The sequence below is a fragment of the Neomonachus schauinslandi genome, chromosome 3, assembly GCF_002201575.2.
Source record: "Neomonachus schauinslandi chromosome 3, ASM220157v2, whole genome shotgun sequence".
Lineage (NCBI taxonomy): Eukaryota > Metazoa > Chordata > Mammalia > Carnivora > Phocidae > Neomonachus > Neomonachus schauinslandi.
This window is the reverse complement of record NC_058405.1, coordinates 154258469-154280699: the sequence shown is the minus strand read 5'-3', so window position 1 is coordinate 154280699 and position 22231 is coordinate 154258469. Positions and strand designations below refer to the sequence as shown.

The 22231-nt window shown below is 37.6% G+C and overlaps 2 protein-coding genes across 2 annotated transcripts in view; one reads left to right on the top strand and one right to left on the bottom strand.

Annotated features, from left to right (window-relative positions):
• Nucleotides 1-17622, top strand: part of DNAH7 (dynein axonemal heavy chain 7) — a 251256-nt gene extending 233634 nt beyond the window's left edge. The window contains exons 59-63 of the mRNA XM_021703031.2: nucleotides 3931-4161; nucleotides 7463-7615; nucleotides 9002-9179; nucleotides 13112-13215; nucleotides 17416-17622. Of these exons, the coding sequence (XP_021558706.2) occupies nucleotides 3931-4161; nucleotides 7463-7615; nucleotides 9002-9179; nucleotides 13112-13215; nucleotides 17416-17622 (873 nt within the window). The remainder of the gene's footprint in view (nucleotides 1-3930; nucleotides 4162-7462; nucleotides 7616-9001; nucleotides 9180-13111; nucleotides 13216-17415) is intronic.
• A 201-nt stretch (nucleotides 17623-17823) lies between these two features.
• The window catches only part of SLC39A10 (solute carrier family 39 member 10), a 67686-nt gene continuing 63278 nt past the window's right edge, over nucleotides 17824-22231 (bottom strand). Inside the window, exon 10 of the mRNA XM_021702800.2 lies at nucleotides 17824-20595. Within this exon, the coding sequence (XP_021558475.1) occupies nucleotides 20437-20595 (159 nt within the window). The 3' untranslated portion in view covers nucleotides 17824-20436. The remainder of the gene's footprint in view (nucleotides 20596-22231) is intronic.

Genomic DNA, 22231 nt, shown 5'->3' with positions numbered 1-22231 from the left:
GGAGTGTTTAGGCCTTTAACTAGGTGTGCTTTGATTTGTTAAAATAAGCCTGATTTAAACAAACAAACAAAAAGCCTGATCTGAAAAAAAAGGAAAAGGGACCAAAAAAAAAACCTCCAAAGAAACAAACAAAAACTATAAGATAGTTTTCCAAAGAAAAAGAAAAAAGGAAGCCTGATCCAAAGAAAGAGAAAAGGAAATGAAAAAACAAACAATAACCTACAAGCCTGATTCCAAAGGGGGAAAAAAAAAAGAGCAAGAAAGCCTGGTTCTATTTCCACTAGAACAGTGACTCCTGGGTGGCTTAGTCAGTTAAGAATCTGACTCTTGGTTTTGGTGCTGGTCATGACTTCAGGGTCATGAGATCGCCCCAAGTTGGGTCCGCTCTCAGTGGAGAGTCTACTTGAGATTCTTTCCTCTTCCCTCTCCCTTCTCCTCTGCTTCATCCCCTCTTGTGTGCATGCATGCTCTCTCTCTCTCTTAAATAAATAAGTAAATAAAATCTATTTCTACCAGAACTGAAGCTGACCCTTTGGAGCCTCTGTGATCAGTTGACTTGGTACATGCAGGGGGCTTGTGTTGTTCCTCTGGGGTAGAGGCCTGCTGCCCTGGCTCACAGTCAGACCTTCCAGGGTAAAGATGCACCTACAGGGTGTGGGGCGGGGGGGGAGGTTTGGTGTAAGCAGCTCTAGCCTCCACTGCGGGTGCTGTATTGCACACTGAAGTCCAACTGTTCACTGGTGGTTTGGGGGGCGGGGGGGAAATGGCATCACGCTGCTCTCTCCTCTGCAGGGAGGGGAGCTCAGCCTGCTGCTGTTCAGGAAGGCCTCGCAGAAAAGTGAACAGTCTCCCCACTCGTGTCCCAGACTTCTGTTAAACCCCCTCCCTCAACCTGTCTGTGCCCAGGCCATCCGTACCCCCAGCGCCACAGTGTTTTATCTCTGGCGTGCAGCTGGGAATCACAACTCCAGATTTTAAAGGACCCTGCATGGTGTGGACCCTCTCCCCTCCTCCAGAGGAGAGCCTCGCCATGCTGTGTCTGGTGCTGCTTTGTCCCAGAAAGGCAGTTGCACAGTTGCACAGGTACTTGGAGCTTATACTGAAGGACAGCGAAAAGCAGCGGACAGGTTATCTGTCCTCTGTGCGGGCTTCTGTCCCTTGCTGATGAAGGACCAGCTCAATGGCACGCGGCGGGTCTCTTGTCCTTGGAGAGGCAATATACCCTCTTCCAAAAGTACTCCAGGAAGGGGAACGTTCTCTCCCAGCAAGTGCATTATATCTTATGTCCCCTTTTAATTCCTTAAAGGTGGAAGAATATCAAAGATACTTGGGAAGAGGTTTGATGTCAGAACCCAGTCTAAAATTTTGCCTGTTTTCTAGTCTCTTACTAATTCAACAGCAGCTTATAAAATGACTTATCTTTTTCAAATATTCCAGAATATTTAACCTAGTTTACATAGAAAGTTTCTTTCACATCAGTATTTTATCAGATTACATAATATTTAAAGAATTGCAGTCGTAAATATAAAATGTACAAAAAGGTTGAGAAAAATACAGTTGGCACTTTGTAAACATGCAGCTCCACTTATGAGAGCATGAATGTAAGCGAATGTCAGAGAATAATCTAAGGCATTAGAATTCAGCATGCCATGGGCACGAGTCAGTATATTTGAATAAAAAATATTTAATCTTGCTCTTCTATTAAGAGATCTTCTCTTGTGCTGTCCCTTTAGCAGATAATGTTCAGTTGTTTGTTTCTTTCATTTTTGAAAGCAGATTAGTCCAAATGGTAAGAGTTCCCTTACTGAGTAAAATTTTAATAAGAATGTTTATTTGGTCCAGTGAATCATCCCATGAACTGAATTCTAGCTGATCTTTTCACTTTGATGGAATCTCAGAGTAATAATGATAATAGTTAATACTTACATAGTACTGACTGTATGCTAACACTGTTCTAAGTGCTTCGTGTAAAACAGTGTAATGCATTACCTCAGTCCTCTGAGCTAAGGGCTAATTATTCCCACCTTTACAGCTAGAAAACAGACACAGATGATTAAGTAGTTTGCTTAAGGTCAGCTAGTACAATTTCAAGCCAGGACTCAAAGCCAAGCAGTCTGACTCCCACTAGTTTGGCTCCAGAATCTGTGTTCTGAATCATAATGCTAAACTCTTTCTGGATTCTAAAGAATCCAGATAACAAGAGACGATTGGGGTGGGGGGAGGGGAAGTTAAAAGAACGGGATTAGGAGGATCAAATGGTGTGCTATCCTTGATGGAAGAGTCCATGGTACTCCTAGCTCTGGTCTACTGTCAGATGACATTTTCTAATAAGGAAGAAAGGAGGAAGACTATTTGGTACGTCCATTTTTACATATGTTAATTCCACTAAAATCAGTTCCTGCCTGAGTTCAAAAGCATATGCACAGACATGAATAAGTAGATCTTTTTTTTTTTTTAAAGATTTTATTTATTTATTTGACAGAGAGAGACACAGCGAGAGAGGGAACACAAGCAGGGGGAGAGGGAGAAGCAGGCTCCCCGCAGAGCAGGGAGCCCAATGCGGGACTCGATCCCGGGACCCTGGGATCATGACCTGAGCCGAAGGCAGTTGCTCAACCGACTGAGCCACCCAGGCGCCCGAATAAGTAGATCTTTAGGAGTATTAGACACATGTGATACACTGGGGTGTGACAACAGGACATTTAGAGTGGCTTTTGGCTTTATTTAAGGTTGATGGGGTATACCACATTACAGAATACATACAACAATGGGTTCATTCCAACAGAAAATGACTCAGAACCAAACAAATAAGTCTAAATACACATGGGGTATCTTCTCAGTATGTAATTAAACAGCCTCTTTCAATATCCTCAACCTCAGATTGGTAAGTACAATTATGCTAATGGGTAGGCAGTAGTTCAGTGATTCTACATTGGGTTTACCACAATTCAGAGGCAAAGAGACCAGAACAGCAGAGTTTGGAGAGCAAGTTAACAATGACAAAACTTTTATATTATGTATTTAAAATATCTTTAAAAAACAGAACAGAAAAAAAATTAGAACAAGCATTGGGAGTGTTACTTTTGCAGAGCTCCTGTGTTTATGCCTAAGTGCCAGTAAAGAAACCAGGAAATACAAAATCTGAAATAAGGCTAAATATAATTTCCTAAGGCTGGAAAAATATGAGATATGTTCATTTATATTCTATTTGTGTTTGTTTTCTCTCAACATGCACGTGCAAGTGCATGCACACACACACATTCATTTATTGTGAGGATTTAAATGGTTTTCCCAAAAAATATAGATTCGTTTACACCCTGCCACTATAAACATAAAAATAAAAATTGAAATGAAAATCCCCTTCCTTTGTTTCAATGTGAATCACTAAAGTCTGCCTTTCTCCATAACTCTTCCAACTGCTTAGAGGAGACGAGCTTATTTTCTTTGCCCTTCTGGTTCAAGGACAAAACTATATCTCTGCTTTCGGCAACCAGTAGGTACCAGAGTTATTGGCAAATATATTTTGTGGCAAGCTTTCTCAAAGCAAGATCAAATTTCCTTCTCCTGGGTGTTAATGTTCATCGTTCCTCGGCCACCCCACCAACATAAATGCTTTTTCTCCCTCTCTCCACAGCATCCACTCCCCCTCTACCCAGGCAGCCCAGTGTGCAGCTCATTTTCTTGCTCCAGACCCTCTTTTGCCTGTGAACAACTGTCCATGCCCTCTTCCTCCCCCGTAACACTGGTTTTCTCCTGAATCCCCACCCTGTGCCTGTTTTTATCACTTCAGTCAATCTTGTGTGGAGAAGAATCATTGGTAAAATAGCAGAATAGTACTCATTCTTATAAAATTTACCTTAGGAGTTTTCCTATTCAGCAATTCCTACACCTTTATGAGGATTTCTGATTTTTAGTTTGAATTCTTTACAGTCTCGTTCAGGAGATGCTGGTGCAAAATCATCAGATGAAGTAGTAGATGAGGTTGCTGGTGACATCTTGGGCAAACTTCCCAACAACTTTGATGTTGAGGCAGCAATGAGGAGGTACCCAACAACTTACACTCAGAGCATGAACACTGTGCTTGTCCAAGAGATGGGACGGTTCAATAAGTTGTTGCAGACCATAAGGGAATCATGCATTAACATTCAAAAAGCAATCAAGGTAAGGGGAGATATACCAAAGAAAAATTATTGCAATAACTTATCATTCATTTTACTCAGCAAATATTTATTGAGGGGAGATTGTGTGCAAGCGCTCTTTGCTCTTCATTCTGGGGATAGAAGCAAAATCCCTGCCCTTGAAGAACATATAGGATTCTGGGGATTACAGTTAGTAAGTGGGCAAGGAAGTATGGGTATGTTAGATAGCATGGTTTGCTAGATAGGATACATGATAAGAAAACACAAAGGAGTTAGAAAAACCAAACCTTTGCCTTCATAGAGCTTAAGTTTTAAAGATTTATTTATTTGGGAGAGAGAGAAAGAGAGCGGGGAGGGGGAGCAGAGGTAGAGGGAGAGAGAAACTTAAGCAGACTCTGCACTGAGCCTGACTTGGGGGCTTCATCTCAAGCCACCGAGACAATGATCTGAGCCGAAACAAGGAGTCAAACATTTAACCAACTGTGCCACCCAGGTGCTCCCCGCACCATTTTTTAAAAGTAAATAACCAATCTTTAATTTTATTTTATTTTTGAGAGAGAGAGGGAGAGAATCCCAAGCAGGCTCTACACCTAGTGCAGAGCTGGACGCTGGGCTCAGTCTCCCGACCTTGAGATCATGACCTGAGCTGAAATAAAGAGTCGGACGTCTAACCGACTGAGCCACCTGGCGCCCCCATAGAGCTGAAGTTTTACTAAAGGAGACAAAAATTTAAAAAATAAAGGTACAATTTTGATAAACGTTAAATTCCATGGGAAAAAAATAAAGGATCAGAGGGTTGAGAGTGATGAGTGGGAAACTCTTCCAGTCATTTTGTGTCAGACAGCTCTGAGGGGCTGACTCTTGAGCAGAGGCCTGCACTTAGAGGCAAACCATGGAACATTTGGGCAAAGGATATAGCAAGTGCAAAGAACATGAGAAGAACAAGCTTGGCCTGGTCTGGAAACCCAGTAGGGAAGGGTCTTGTGGCTGGAGTGGACTGAGCATGGCATGCGGGAAATGGTAGGACAGAGAGAAGCCACAGCCTCATAGTGGACTCGCTGGCCATGGTTAAGATCATGAATTTTGTTCTAAAGTGTACAAGTAAGGGGAAGGCTTCAGAGCATTTTAAGCAATGAAGTGAAATGATCTGTTTTACATTTTTTTAAAAGTTCCCTCTGACCACTGCAGGAAGGCCTGTAGGGGAGCAAGAGAGCCGGCAGGGAGCAATTACGCTATTAAAGTAGTCCAGCTGAGCTTGTTTCTTATAATAGCATTGGAGGAGGAGGAAAGTGGTTGAATAGGAGCTATTATTGAAAAAGGCATCTACTAGGCTGGTTGTAGTGTCATCTGGCTGGGATGTTTGGCTAAGAAGCATTCAGAACCATGGATTTCTCCTTGACCTGGTTCTTCCTGTATCCTTCCTGGAAGAGAAAGGCCTGGCTTCCAGCATTCTGGGGAAAAGGGGAAAGAGGCCTCAGCATTCAATGTACATTCATTCACTTAATTCCTGACTTCAGGATGGTAATCTGACCCCAACTGAACCTGGCATCCCTCCAGGGATTTCTTCATTTTCCCTTCCAGTTTTCATTCAAACTAGGTGATGTGCAGATTTGTGGGAGAAGTCCTAGAAATCTGTTTTTGAAACCCAATTTCAATAACCCTTTTCAATTAGCACCATCTTCCACTCCTCACTTTCACCTAGGGCTGTCAATTCCAAATACTTTTGGGTATTCTGCAGTGATATCTAGTTGCTGCTTAGCTTTCTCCTCTGCTAGTTTAGGATCAGGTTATCGCCTGGCTTCAACATCATCTGCCAACAGTCCAAATGCTTTCTAGCACTCAAAATTGTGTTGTCATTTTGCCTTTCCCTATTTTTTCTGCACTGGTAAGCTTATGCCCTTAAAACATAAATTCTCTTACTGTTGCTTTTAGTGGGTTTGGGAAAGGAGGCAAAGGAAATGTGGGTGTTGAACCCATTAAATTTACTCTAAAATCTTCTCCATATGTTAGTTGGAATAATATTGTCAACTATAAAGAAAAGAGAAATGATGATGGCAACTAGCCCAACTGTAAGATCAACGAGGCAGTAATTTTCAAAGGCCTCAAAGTTTTAACATCTGTCCACCAGTGATTCAAAATGGGATAAGATTGGGGCACCTGGCTGGCTCAGCTGGTAGAGCATGCAACTCTTGATCTCAGGGTTGTGATTTTGAGCCCCATGTTGGGTATAGAGTTTACTTAAATAAATAACAAAATGGAATAAGATCAATTAGACTTTGTAAGTGGAACTGAGACTATTTTAAATTTTCAAAGGGCTTCATATAATTTTTCTAATTTTAAAATCATCACTATTCTTTTAAGAAGGCAGGACAGAGATGTATTAGTTGTCTGCTTAGTAGAGCAGTAAACTAAGTCAAAATTAGGCTGTGATTAAATAGCTAGTGAGTAGCTAAGTATTAAGATTTCCCATGGTGGGCAAATGGGTGAAGGAGGTCAAAAGGCACAAACTTCCAGTTATAAAATAAAAGCCACGGGGGGTGCAATGTATAGCATAATGACTATAGTTAATAATACTGTATTGCAAATTTGAAAGTTGTTGAGAGTGAATCTTAAAAGTTCTCATCACAAGAAAAATATTGTAACTATGTATGGTGACAGATGTTACCCCGACTATTGTGACCATTTTGCAAAATATCCAAATATTAAGTTGTATATATGAAACTAATACAGTTGACACTTGAACAACATGGGGGTTAGGGGTGCTGACCCCCATGTAGTCAAAAATCCACATGTAACTCCTGACTTCTCAAAACCTTAACTACTAATAGCCTACTGATGACTGGAAGCCTTGTCCATAACATAACCAGTCAACACATAATTTGTATGTTTTATGTATTATGTACTGTATTCTTACCTTTTTCTGAAATTTTTCAGTATTTCTAGGTTACTTGGTTCATCCATGAGTTTCCTCAAATAGTTACAAATCTCAAAAATTTCAATGTATTTATTGAAAAAAATCCACATGGACCCATGCAGTTCAAACCCATTTGTTCAAGGGTCAACTGTACGATGTTATATGTAATTACACCTCAATAAGAAAATTTTCCACAAAAATTTGATTAAAAGTAAAATTGTCAATGTTTTGTAAGGAATAGTTCAATGACTCCATGACTTACTGGCAGCAAAAGAATGTATCTTTTCTGTTTTTGCTATATGACTCAGCTTTAATCACAATCTTAAAGGCTAATTATGAAAAGGGTATTTAAGAGAGGATTGTCCAAAATCAGTATTATCATGTTAACCAAAGGTTAAATGTGTTTCAGGGACTTGTGGTGATGTCTACAGATCTTGAAGAAGTGGTTAGCAGCATTCTGAATGTCAAAATTCCAGGAATGTGGATGGGTAAATCATACCCAAGCCTTAAACCACTTGGGAGCTATGTGAATGACTTCCTTTCAAGACTAAAATTCTTGCAGGTGAGTTCATCTAAATGATCATATATTGTTTCTTTTTATTTCATTTTATTTATCAGGATGCCTAATGTGATATTACTCTCTAGTTTTTCTGTGCATCCCAGGCACGTATGACCACTACTCAGTATTGCATATAATTTATGTAACTGTTACACTAAACTGTCAAAATATTAGTATTGGAAATAGAATCTCTGAAAGCTCCTTTAGGAACAGGTGTTCCTATTTGGTAAACTTACACACTCAAGTCAGTGATGCTTGAAGAGAGAAAACAACTGGCTATGTTGATTTTTCCATTAAATACTAAGCATTAAAATAGATTCCTAGAGCACGGCACCTTAGAAAGCCAGGCAAACTATCTCTTCTTTGTCCAGCACTCTTCCAGATCATGAAGTCACTAGACTGCTGGTTCAGCCCAAGACAGTAATAATCTCAATGGCTAATTGTCTTGGAAATGTTGAGTGAGCAGAAGCCTGTCTCCTAATTATCTGGCAATACTGATGCTTAACTATGTTATTAATTATATTCATTACAAGTATTAATTTCCTAGATACTGTTCATAATGCATCAAAAACTGCCTGTGACTTATGTGAAAAACTGCCTGTGAGAAAATTTCTGCAGGGATAAAATGACTCAACTTCCCTTCCATAACACAGGACTTCTGTTATACTAGAGGTGATACTTAAGAAATAAGATTGTTCTTGAAAGATGAAGGTTCTACCTTGGACTCTAACAGGGAAAAGTTCTTCAAATTCATTTGACTTCTATAATTTACTATTTAAAGTCAGTACTCAATTAGCTTATTAAGGTATGATATAAACAGAATTATTTAGGTATCTTGATATTTATAAAAATCTTAAGATCTCACTACTGTTTCTTTTGGAAGTTCTTTGTGTAATATTGTATTTCCATATGTTGGATTTCATTGTATTTTGGTAAAGTAGGTAGGAAAACTTCCAAAGGAATATTCTACTGGGCACTAATGACTAGAGAGAAAAAAATGGGAAAAATATTACCAGATGTTATAGGGATCTATTCTATTCAACTATGTAACATGATATGTTGTGCAACAACATATATTGATATTCATTATTGTATGGAGCTTTTTGGAAGGAATCACTGGGCATGTATAAAGACATTTACTTCTGCATTAACCCACACTGTGGTACCCTAGCTGGTGCAATGGATATGAAATTGAAGTCAGAACAAACACTGAATAAGGAGCTTTTTAAAATCTTGACAGTATAGCTTTTTATTCCTCGAAGTGTTAGCTCATTTATTAGTCTACCTAAAAGATAATAGGGGGAGTACTTGGGGGTAAATTTTATTAAGCAGTGTTGAAATCAAAGTTGAAAGTTCTAGCCTTAGAACACATGTGCTTTGACACCACAGCAATGGTATGAAGTTGGCCCTCCTCCAGTCTTCTGGCTTTCTGGCTTCTTCTTCACACAAGCCTTCCTGACTGGTGCCCAGCAGAACTATGCCAGGAAATACACCATCCCCATTGATCTTCTTGGGTTTGACTATGAAGTGATGGAAGACAAAGAGTATAAGCATGCTCCAGAAGATGGTAAGTGCAGTGACAGAATGAGTTGACTTTATCTAGGTACTGGACAGACATGACATTCTTGCTTACTTTGCTCAACTGTTAAAATTTTAATCATCATGTATGTTACTCTCAAATAGTTGAGACAAGAAATTCCTATCAACATGCAATATACTTTACAATCTGTCATCTTAAAAACAAATCAACAAAGAATTCCAACGTCTTAATATCCACATCCCCTCAGCTACTGTCCCATGTCTCTCTCTTTTATAGCAAATGTCTCCAAAGAATTGTCTTTACACGCCCTCTCCAGATTCTCACTTCCTGTTGCCATCTACCTCTCATCCTCTCCAATAAACTGATGTTCTTCTTTTCAGAGTTAGTAATGACTTCCATATTGACAAATCCCATGAATTCAGTCTTCATCTTAAACTCTTAGCAGTTCCTACCAGTTGACATCACTCTCCTAGAGACATCCTTCTCCCTTTGTTTCTCCTGATTCTCTCACTGGATACATTCATGCTTCTTTGCTAGCTTTTCCTCCTCTAAAAATTGGAGTGTCCAAGGGCTTAATCCTGGGACTGTTGCTCTTTTCTTATACTTTTATTCCTAACACACTCAGAATGGGCATATTGTTGAATGCCTGAAGGGCATGTAACAACCTTCTGCTAAGGTGTTTAGTTTATTGTTCCTTCAATTATATCAGTCTTTAAAATAATACATTCTGTGTACAGCTCACTATAATACATGTTGTAAAAGATATCAATAAATAGATGTTCCCCCACCCTAATAAAAGTCAAAATATAGATTAGCAATATACCAAGAAGGATAAATAATTTGGTTCCAATAAAGTTGGGTAAAAGAAAATCAGAGGAGGGGTATGCAGTTGCTCTGTATCACTGTTGAGTTCCAGAATACCCCCATTATACACAGGTGGAAACTAAGGCTCAGGAAGGTCTCTCAGCCAACAATGGGAAGAGTTGGCCAAACCCCAGGCGATCTGACTCTTATGCTTCACTAGCTGCTTTCTCTAAGGCCTGCTGAGTATTTTTATAGAAGTACAAGTTTGAAAATATTATCACATTTCTCAAGGAAAGTTTCTTGAAGAAGCTATGGTTGATTCTTAAGTATGGCAAGATTTTTTTTCTAAATTCTTATATCATTATGATAAAAGGCAGGGAAGATGGCATTTTGATTGAAGGTAGGTAGTATTAATGTCCCTCAGAGTTACAGGTTTTTGAACTCAGTAAAAAATAGAATTACTAAGAGCATTGCCTGAAGTTTTATAAACTAGTTAATATTTAAGATAAAACTACTGAATTGCCAATCATTATACACTGAACTTAGGCATGGTACAAGGTCATTGGTATTTCTTTTTACAGTGATTTACTAATTTAACCCACAACTGCTCTTATTCAAGATCTAAATATATTAAAATCCAAAATTATCTGGAAAATAGTGGAACAGATATCAAGTACAATTTAAGGATTAATAAGGACCATTTAGTGTTCTGAGATCATGTAGTAAAGAGTAACCATCAGTTAAATAAACCATTTCACTGAATACTAAAGTATCAGCCAAGGTTTGATTTATAATAGCTGGGAGACAGTCACTAATTTGTGAATGTTTGTTTTGTACACACACACACACACACACACACACCCAGACACACACATACATTTTCACCAATAAACACAGATATCCACAATATAGCATTTTTTGTTATTCCTGTTTTTTCCTTCCAACTTAGCTAACTATCAAAATAAAATGAGATTCCATGGAATGATTTGGAGCAATGGACTTTTCCCAAGGAACACCTTTCTTATGGGACCCTCATGGGAGGAACCCAGATCACACCTGGGAAAAGCTTGGGCTAGACTATTTTTTGCCCCCCGCAATATATCTCTACCATTCCATCAGCCTGTCTCTTTCATACACACTTTAGTGTGTTGCCTGTTTCTGGGTTCTGGGGTTCACAAAGAAGTCAGCCTTAATTTACCTAAGATTAAATTAAACTTAATGAAAAAGGTCACTCTTAAAAGTGACTTGTAAAGTGGCCACCATGCCACTGTAAATCTGCATAGATTTGGAATCATACATTCTAGCTGTACTTGCTAAGATTCCTCTTATCTGAATTATTAGTACTTATGGGGAACTCAGAGTCCCCAGTGAAGGGCATTAAACAGCAAGGAGGCAGAAAATGGTGGAGAGGAGCTGAAGAAGCCCTAGCTGACACTGTATGCCGACCACATCCTAGATGGCAAAGGTCTGGCTAGAGTAGGAGCGGTTCTGAACCACGACCCAGTTAACATCTACCTATCCTTTTAGATCTTGTGTCTTCCCTATGGTCCGTATGGGAAATACATAGGAAAGAGAAATGTGTTTGTATATCCCCATCAGATTTCCTATAAAACTGTTGCTGGGTTGGAGTTAATTTTATCCTATTGCCACTTTTCTTAGGTGTTGAAATGAACTGTTCACTTTTTCTGACATTATCTTTCTTCCCCAAGTGAGGAATAGATAATCTAATTGGTTAGAACCAGAGATTTACTGGGCCATGCTTACAAGTCAATGGGGCAGGGTATTAAACGGCTCTCTGGACCTCTCTGTAGTCTTCTGTTTCCCTGTTCCCATCTATTACTGTGGCTGCCCTGCAGGCCTTGGATCTGGCTGGAAAGATTAGTATGTAGGATGTGGTTACAGACCAACCTCTCTCCCTTAGGCAGGTCTATCCCCAACATTGCTCCAGGCTCAAGGTGCATTTTGCAATTTAGCTTTACCAGAGTAATACTTGAAAAGTTACTGGACAAGTGCTTTGCCCGTTAATAAAACTGATACATTATTCCAACTATTCTTTCCATCAGTTAAAACCTAGAGAGGAGAAAGTCTTCCTCCCCCTCAACATCCATCACTGGATTATCCACATGTGGCTTTTAAAATTAAATTGTAATTAAAGTCCCTCAGTCACAATAGCCATGTTTCAGGTCTTTAATAGCCAGTGGCTACCATATTAGAAAGTACAGATATAGAATATTTCTATCATTACACAAAGTCCTATTGGACAGCACGGCCCATGTGGATTTTTATATACAACTTTACGAAGCACTTTTGGCGATCTTAGCTAATTTGACTCTAACAACTCTACAAGGTAGACAAAGTAGGCATTTTCAGTTTTCCAGTTGTTCTCAGAGGACCAAACAGGCCTAAAGTTAAAAGACTTGCTCAACGTCACACAGAAAATTAGGAACTAAGACCTAGGTCTAAGTTCCACATTGCTTCCCTTCTCGTCTGTGCAACCATTACGATGAAATGTTTTCATGTGCATATACCTATATTCAATTTGTGAGGCTTTATACAAAAGGACAAAAGGATCGGAGTTTCAGTGATTTCCTAATTTGTGTTCTTCTTCAGTGGATAGTGTATGACATTACGTTCCAGAGGGAGTTCATCCTTGTGTTCTCTCACACAGACTAAGGAGGATCTGGGAGTGAGAATAAATTCTAGAAGGGGAAGAGAGAAATAACTTTCACGATATTAGAGACCTGAGCAAGGATATTCTCTTCACATGCTTCCTAGAAGCCACTGGATCCCTTACAACTACATTAAGAATTTTTCTTGCAGATTCCATGGCTTCTCACATTATAATCACTGGCCAATTAAAAATATAAATCTGATACTGTTCACCCAGACTGAGAATTTCCCATAGACTAATTTAAAATTTCTTTTTTATTTTCCACATTAAATCTTATTATTGAATTAACTAGGCAAAGTATAGATATTCTTAGAATATGGATGTTAAGATGAAGCATTCAGAATATTGCTTTTATTTTAGAACAAGGCTTAGGCTGCTGACCTAGTATCCTCTGCAGAGCACTCACTTATAGGAATTTCAGATTCAGAACTTAATCAATATGCATATTTAAACAGGTGTATTAACCTGCTTCTTTTATATTTAGGTGTTTTCATTCATGGATTATTTTTGGATGGAGCTTCCTGGAATAGAAAGATCAAGAAACTTGCAGAATCACATCCCAAAATTCTTTATGATACAGTGCCTGTGGTTAGTATTTAATATGCCAATACGGGGGCAGGGGGATGCTATTTTTATACACACACACCCCCCACACACAGTCATTCCCATTCACGGTAATTATATTCTAGTCTATAAAGTTCCTGCCAGCACTGAATTAGTGAATGCTGAACCACAGCTCCTAGTAGAAATACAAGGTTAAGTTTCTACGATCCTCTGTTCACATTTTTGTTAACCGATCAAGACATAAACTCGTTTTGTGTTTGTTTAAAAACGCCATATTTAATATATACTTTTGATTCATTAACATTGAACTCATGGACAACAGCACTGTAACTCATGCCCGGATGAACCTTATAGTATTTCCTCCGTAAGGCCAATCTCAGCCTTGCACTCAGAACACTAGATAGCACCAGAGCACTACATTTAAGTGCCATTTTAAACAGGGAAATCACGAAAACAAGCAAACAAAAAAATGCAAAAAACTCCTTTTAAATAACCTATCAAAAGGAAACTTGTTTCCATTTACGAGAGGTGAAATAGAAAAACAGAATGTCACCAGGTTCAACCTCAGCTGGGAACGTACTTGTTTGGTGGCTCACTTTTTTTGTGTGTGTGTGTTTTTTTTTTTTTAAAGATTTTATTTATTTATTCATGAAAGACAGAGAGAGAGAGAGAGGCAGAGGGAGAAGCAGGCTCCCAAGGAGCGGGGAGCCCGATGCAGGACTCGATCCCAGGACGCTGGGATCATGACCTGAGCCGAAGGCAGACGCTTAACCATCTGAGCCACCCAGGTGCCCGGTGGCTCACATTTTTTGAGGCTCTGAGCATGCCTGCGAATGATCATAAAACAGAGTATTGGTTTTAGTATGATGAATAAATTTCAGCGATAAGCAGATTTGCAAATACAGAATCCAGGAAGAATGAGGATTGACTGTATATATGTATTCACATACGCATATGTACATAGATATTTGTATTTCTTACATATACCTTGACCTAAAAATACTTGTAGACTAAAAGATTACTATATGAAAACCATCCACATAAAAATGTTTGTTTGCTAGGAACCTATCTTCAGTATGGGCCACCTAAGCTATGGAAGATATTGTTTCCATCTGTTACTGCATCATGAGAAAATGCCTAGATAGATTTTCACACACTTGGAAAGGCCTGTCTGGGATGGTGTGATAAAATCTAGGCTGTGGGTTTACCTGTATTGTTTGTGGGACACTGGGAGCAGCTTAGGCAAAAATCCTAACAGGTTCAGTGAGGGATCAGCTAACAGCCAATTCCACAAAACCTGCCCTATATGCTAAGATACTATGTATGGACAGAGAGTTTTAAATAGGAAACCCAAATTCAAAGTCACAGGGCAAACGTTTACAATTTCAGGAGCTGATTAGAATTTTTCCTCTATTACATGTAAAGTCTTTTAAGGTAGTTTGCAATGAATACAAAGGGATTTATAAGTAGATGATTCTCTTGAATAAGTAAGTCACTTAGAAAAATTCTCATTAAGAAAATGCGTTCTTGGCTAAAGTGAAATATACTCACCTTAAGTGTTGTTGAGTCCTTGTATTTAACTATATCCGAAAAACTGCTTTATGGATTCCACAATAATGTGGGAGAAACATAGACTAGCATCCCTATTAACACATTCATACAATTTATTTTGACCTGAGAAACCTAAAAGAGGGCTCTCAACAGTGGGGCTGTCAAGCCATTATCCCCTCAAGGATTGCTGCTACTGTAGTGGACAAAGGAATTCAATTAGATTTTAAAACAAAACACTCTTTCATCATTATGACCATAGTTTGTTCTTTACTCTTAAATTCAGAGATCAACTTGCCCCACATCTTTTTTTTTTTTTTTTTTTTTGAGATTGGTTAGGTTAGTTAGGTTTAAGAGTGCTTAATATTTTAGGAACTTGGCTAATGACTTTCTAAAAATAAAGTGGGTATTTAAACAGCACAGTGTATGTAATAGCTCCTTTAAAATAGTCACCTAAAATGGCGAGGTGATCTAAGTTCTAGAATCACTGACAAAATCCTTTAAGATTTTTTTTGAGATTGGCCTTTATTAAATTAATTGATACGGTGACATGATTATCAATGGTAGTGGTTCCCTTTATGATTTTGTTGTTGTTAATGTAAACAGTCAAAAGTCATCCCCAGGTAAGTATGGTGAAGAAGTGAAAAATACATGGATAACATGTTTCTTGAGAGGTGAAAATAATTATTTTTTCTCATTTAGTTGGCTCTGAAAATAGTTCTGAGCACACTTACTTAGAGCACTAAAAAAAGTTCTGAGCAAAATGCCTACGAATAAACTTACCCAAGTAAGTGAAGGACCTATACTGTGAAATTGAAAACAACACAAATGGAAAGCCATTCCATGCTTATGGGTCAGAAGAATTAGTAGTTAAAATGTCTATACTACCCAAAGCAATCTATGGATTTTATGCAATCCCCATCAAAATACCAACAGCATTGTTCACAAAACTAGAATACCAAAATTTGTATGGAACCATAAAACACCCCGAATAGCCAAAGTAATCTTGAGAAAAAAGAACAAAGCTGAAGACATCACAATTTCAGATTGTAAGATATCCTACAAAGCCACCTAATCAAAATAGTATGGTACTGGCACAAAAACAGACATACAGATCAATGCAGATATAATCCCATACTTATATGACTAATTAATCTACAGTGAAGGAGGCAAGAATATACAATGGGGGAAAAGACAGTCTCTTCACCAAAAGGTGCTGGGAAAATGGGACAGCTACATGCAAAAGAATGAAACTGGACCATTTTCTTACACCATACACAAAAATAAATTCAAAATGGATTAAAGACCAAAATATGGGACCTGAAACCATAAAATAGAAGAAAACATAGGCAGTAATCTCCTCGGCATTGGCTTTAGCAACATTTTTCTAGATAGGTCACCTAAGGCAAGGAAAGCAAAAATAAGCTACTGGGACTACATTAAAATAAAAAGCTTTTGCATAGTGAAGGAAACCATTAACAAAAGAAAAAGGCAATCTACTGAATGGGGGAAGATATTTGCAAATGATTCTATCCAATAAGGGGTTAATATCCAAAATACATAAAAAACATATAACTCAAGAGCAAAAGAACAATTAATTAAAAAATAGGCAGAAGACCTGAATAGACAGTTTTCCAAAGACCAGCTACAGATGGTAAACAGAAACATGAAATGATGCTCTTCATCACTAATCATCAGGGAAATGCAAATGAAAACCACAATGAGTTACCACCTGACACCTGCCAGAATTGATAGAATTAAAAAGACAAGTGGAGAAAAAGGAACCCTTGTGCACTGCTGGTGGAAATGCAAACTACTGCAGCCACTGTGGAAAACAGCATGGAGGTTCCTCAAAAAATTAAAAATAGAAATACCGTATGATCCAGTAATTCCATTACTGGGTAAGATAAACGGAAACAACAGTCAAGATATGGAAGCATACCAAGAGTCTATCAACAGATGAGTGGATAAAGATGTGGCTATATATAAAATATTATATGTAGGTGTATATCAATGTATATACATAATATTATATAGAATATTTTTCAGCCATAAAAAAGAATGAGATCTTGCCATTTACAACAACATGGATAGACCTAGAGGGTATAATGGTAAGTGAAAGAAGTAAGAGAAAGACAAATACCATATGATTTCGCTCATGTGGAATCTTAAGAAATAAAACAAATGAAGAAATGGAGACAAAAAAACCCCCAGACTCTTAAATACAGAGAGCAAATTGGTGGTTGCTAGAGGGGAAGTGGGAGATCGAGGGGAGGGTGGATGAAATAGATAAAGGGGATTAAGATATACAAAGTTCCATTATATAATAAATGAGTACAGAGATGAAAAGTACAATATAGGGGATATATATAGTAAGATTGTAATAACATTATTTAGTGACATTTGGGGAGTTTACTTACTTGATGAGCACTGAGTGATGTACAGAACTGTTGAATCATTATGTTGTACACCTGAAACTAATATAACAATTATACTTCAATTTTAAAAAAGTGCTAATACAAATTAAATGTTTTGAACAATGGCAGTACTGCTAACAAAAATAAAATCTATTTGGGCCACAGAAATTTGCAGACATAGAAGTGAACATATCCTATTAGGTTCAAATGTAAATATAACACTCTTGACTTAAAAAAACTTTTATGCACTTTCTTCCAGATGTGGCTAAAGCCCTGTAAGAGGGTAGATATACCAGAACGACCAAGTTATGTTGCTCCATTGTATAAGACAAGTGAGCGGAGAGGAACATTATCCACCACTGGTCATTCTACAAATTTTGTTATTGCCATGACTCTTCCCTCTGATCAACCCATGGAGCACTGGATTGGACGGGGTGTAGCGTTATTATGTCAACTTAATTCGTAATTCGAAGACACAATTTCCCTGTTCCTATTTCTTGTTAGATGGCTGGGAAGAAAATATAAACAATTTGGTTTAAGTCAATTTCACTTAAAGCTGTACTTAATTATAAATTTATGTGCAAATGCAACCTATATTTTTAAAATGACGCCTACTTCAGTGTAAGGAAATGTTCTGAAATAAAGACTAAAGAAAACACACTGTTGTATTTGCTCTTTTTGAATAACTTTATTTTGGGAGAGTTCCATAAGCATTAGGAACATACATAAAATGACACACCACTGTTGACAATGAAAAAAACAGCATTTGATCATTTCCAGCTTTATAAATTTTTAAAAAATGATTCAGTTACAACAACAACAAAAAAGTTTAGATATTTTAGCAAGTATCACCTTGCAGGACCATAATCATCTTTAAGCCACTGACTTACTGTTAATGGAAAAAATTCACACTGCATCTAGTTACTATAGTATTTCTACGCATAATCACAGCTGATTGAATGCAATGTGATATACACCAAAATTCGTATGGATGTCACACAGTGACAGCATTGTACAAGTAACATGAATGACCTCCAACAAACACAAGTTAAATTAGACTGGTCAAGCTAAATGGAATGTTGGAGCCAAACAGAAATGTAGTGGAATTCAGATTGTCTAGTAAGACTTGAAATATACACTAGAATGATGTGGAAACTAAATACTGGTGGAACCCTAACAAAATACTAGCAGCAACTGTTACAGCCCTCTTAATAGGTTAAAAAAATCTAGCAGATGAAGGTAATACCACTTTTTTAGAGAATATAAAACTTCATATACTTCAGCAGAACTTGTTTGCTTTAAACCAGACCTTTAAGACTGGGAATATATTCCAACTGTTGCTTTTCAAAAAAGTTTTAAAATTAAGCAGATTTAATGCTGGAATGCAGAATCCTCCTTGGGTATAAAAATGCAAAAAGGAACTAGAAATATATCTTGGTTCAGAAAGCAAGATATTTTAATCACTTGAAGTTGGCAGTACTAAATAAAATATCAGCACCTTGTAGCTAGGTTGCTTGAAGGGCCAAGCAATGAGATGAGGACTGTGCTAATTCAGTGACCAATGCTGAAAATATTTTATGTAGAAAACGCCTACTTATTACAGGAGGCCATGGAGAAAGCCAGAAGTAATTTTTCAAATTCAGGCATAAATTAAGAAAAGAACACCTCAGCTTCCTTGCTTACAGCATAAAGAAGAAACACTGGCAAGACTCTTACTACCTGGATACATGTGCTACTCTCAAAGTTTTATTTTTTTAAAGTTCACGAAGAGGAAAGTTGCTGAGGAGAGAAGGAGGGCTAAATGCAAACACTTTAAATGGAATGGAAGGAGTTTGGCTCTGAAATATTTGAGCAGTAAGATTTTTAAAGCAGCTGCATTGGTAGCCAAGCGGATTAAAACAAAGCTGCCTGCACATAGTTCAGATACACTTTACCGGGCATAAATGAAGACCATGTGGCACAAGACGTAAACAGAAAGCTACATGCAATATGACTAGTACTACAAATTATTAGGTCAAAATTCAGGATACACATGGTTTGCACTTCTCACAAATCACTCAATTATGCTAGAACAGGGCACCTCTAAGAGACTAGTCCCTATCAGGCACCAATAGCATATCTTGGCACAGAATGATCAAGTGATTTCATCTGCATTATTTAAGTGTATCTTCCAAGTCACTTGGTACCATGATAGCCATGGTATCGATGGAGATTATCCTTATAGCCATTTTAATTGACATGTAGAGATTATGGACATGGTAAACTTGGGTTTTCTGCCTTACCTTCCTGCCAGTCACAGCACGTGCTCTAGGTTCCAAAACCAAATTGGTAAAGCAGTGCATACATTTAGAACTTAAATTTCCCAAATAACTGGTTAGTACTGTTAAAATAGGAAAGCTGAATATTTCGACCATGTTTGGGTTCTTCTTTTTTATGATATTTCCTAGAGGGTCACACTTTTAACAAAAAAAAACATTTTACCACATGCTCCAACTCCCTACCCCCTCCAAAAATCCCAAAAAACAAAAACAAAATTGAAGTTTGAAAGAAAAAACACCCAAACACCAAGTATAATATTAATACAAAGAACCATTATGAATCTTTCATTAAACTGAAGCTCACACAAACATACAATCACAAAGTTCAGTAGTTTAGGCTGCAAGTTTAAACACTATGCCAATATATACAAAAATAGTAACTCTAGATTCAAGAATAAGGGCTTTTCCCAATGCTAAATTCATACACTAATGCAGCCTGAGTTCTCCTCTAGTTCCTACAGCCTACTTTATGCAGTTTCAAAATTGTATCAAGTTGATCCCCATTACCTTAGGTATATATGTAACTGAATTAAAGGACACTACAATTCATTTTTAGCACAAAGAAAAGTCTGCCCGAAGTCCATTTAAAATATTTTTAAAGTTTAAATGATTTTTTGGTTCAATTTCTATTTCTGCATAGCCACAGAAGTTTCTACTACCAAAGAGACTACTTTAGTGTTTTATATGATTATTTTTTTAAAAGTCTTAATCAAACCTATATCAACATTGGTTCATGGAGTCCCGTTTTCTCCTTTATCACAAGCTTTATATTTTTAAAAGACCCCTTCACACAGGGAAAAGCAGTACTGAGCACCAGTCTTTTGTGGTTAGGCTCAAATCTATGGAACTTGTAAGTAGTGCAAGCCATTGACTTTTCTTTGAGCAATGTGCATACAGTACTAGGAACAGATGCAAGGCTGCATGGTATCATTCTCGTAATCCACAATGATTACTGGGAATGGTTAAAACTGGAGGTCAAACACAATTTTGTCTTCATAGAGGGCAATCACCAGCATAATGGCAAATCCAAACAGCAATCCTAAATTCTGAAGAATGAATTGCCCCACTGGACAAAAGCCATGTTCTTCATTGTCACCATCACCATGCAACATTTCTGGAAGCTGGAAAAAAAAAAAAAAACAGATACTTACAAGCAATTTTGTATAATACTCTGCTTAATTTTTTTTACATTCTTCTACTTTAATGAATAAAGCATAACTACAAATAAAATTATTCTATTCAATATAATGCTAACCATAACACATATTTCGTCCAAACGTTGACAAGGTTTATGCTCTAGCTATGTAATAAGTACTAAATCTGTTCCCTTCTAAACCCTGAACAAATGCAAATACATGCATTAGCCATTTTCTAAAGTTACCGTCCACTGACCTTGTCATTTGATGTTGAAGTATAAGACAATTTATTATTGCCAATAAAACTCTCCAGGAAAGACCACCACATTTACTGATCTTAAAAGCGCTGAAAACATAAGATTCTTTGGGGGGATACCTAATTCAAGACTTTTCATTTCTTCACCCTTTCCATTTAAAATTCTCATATCCAGCTGCACATGACAGCAAGGACAGACATTTACAGACAATTCCTAATTGGTTGTCTCTATGCCCTTGAGCTGTTGTTTTCCTTGCAATAATAGAGAAAATAGTCTCTCAAAGCTATCCAGCCGGACCACCACCAAGTGGTGCACCCTGCCTTCACAGGGTCCTCTCTTTCTCTTAATCGTGATACAATTTCAAAAACCTGCATGTTTCCAACACCTTTAAAAGCACAGTTCATTGAAGTTTATAGTTCAATTTCTAAAGCATAAGCATATACTATTATATTTAAGAATAATGCATAGTTCAAAGTGTAAAACTTAAGTCTTAATTTAAGTAAATAAGATTTGTTAAAGAAATGAATGTGCATTATTAAAAGCATAAAGTCTTTCCACCCATATCTAATCAAAATTGTGAAAGAACTGCTACTTCCATGTTTCATTTTCTTGTTTCCTGTGTATTGCAATTTTCAAGCTTGCAATCATCAAAAAGACGACACTGATATGCTACTCTCTTAGACACTAAGCTTTACTCCAAACAATATCTTGGTGCCTTTCGGTTCAGAGGGGAAAAGTGTAGTATTAAGAACATAACGCCTGCCTAGGAGAAAACACTATTGTTCATTATTAAATAATGAGTACAACTAATCCAACTACCATATTCTGACATTCGTTACAGTACATTTAACAATCTCCTGAGGGTCCTATTTAAGAACCACTTCATGCTGCCATCTATTTTGTTCCAAAGTCTATGGCAGTAATACATAACGGCTAATGGAGGCTCCTGTTCTTTCGAGCAGAGTTAAGTAATTGTGACAGAAAGGACTATAGACAGCAGAGCTGACTGACTGTGATAGAGACTACATGGGCTACAAAGCCTAAGTATGTACTATCTGTCCCTTTACAGAAAGTTTGCTAACCTCTGGTTAATGGATTAAAACTAAACCTGGCAACCTCCTACCTGTGGTTCTAGTAAGAAGACTATTTTATCTTTTCTCCTTTCCTCAAGTTTTCATTATGACAAAAACTTTTAAATCTGGCTTTCCTTAACACTGAAGCATAAATAACGCATACAGGATGTTTCACAGATATACCCCCTCTAGATATATGTACATACCAGCCAGAAGAGGCACTATGCCTTCCCCCATTCAATTCTATCCTGAATGCCCACACCCGTATTTGTTGATCGTAACCACAGCGAA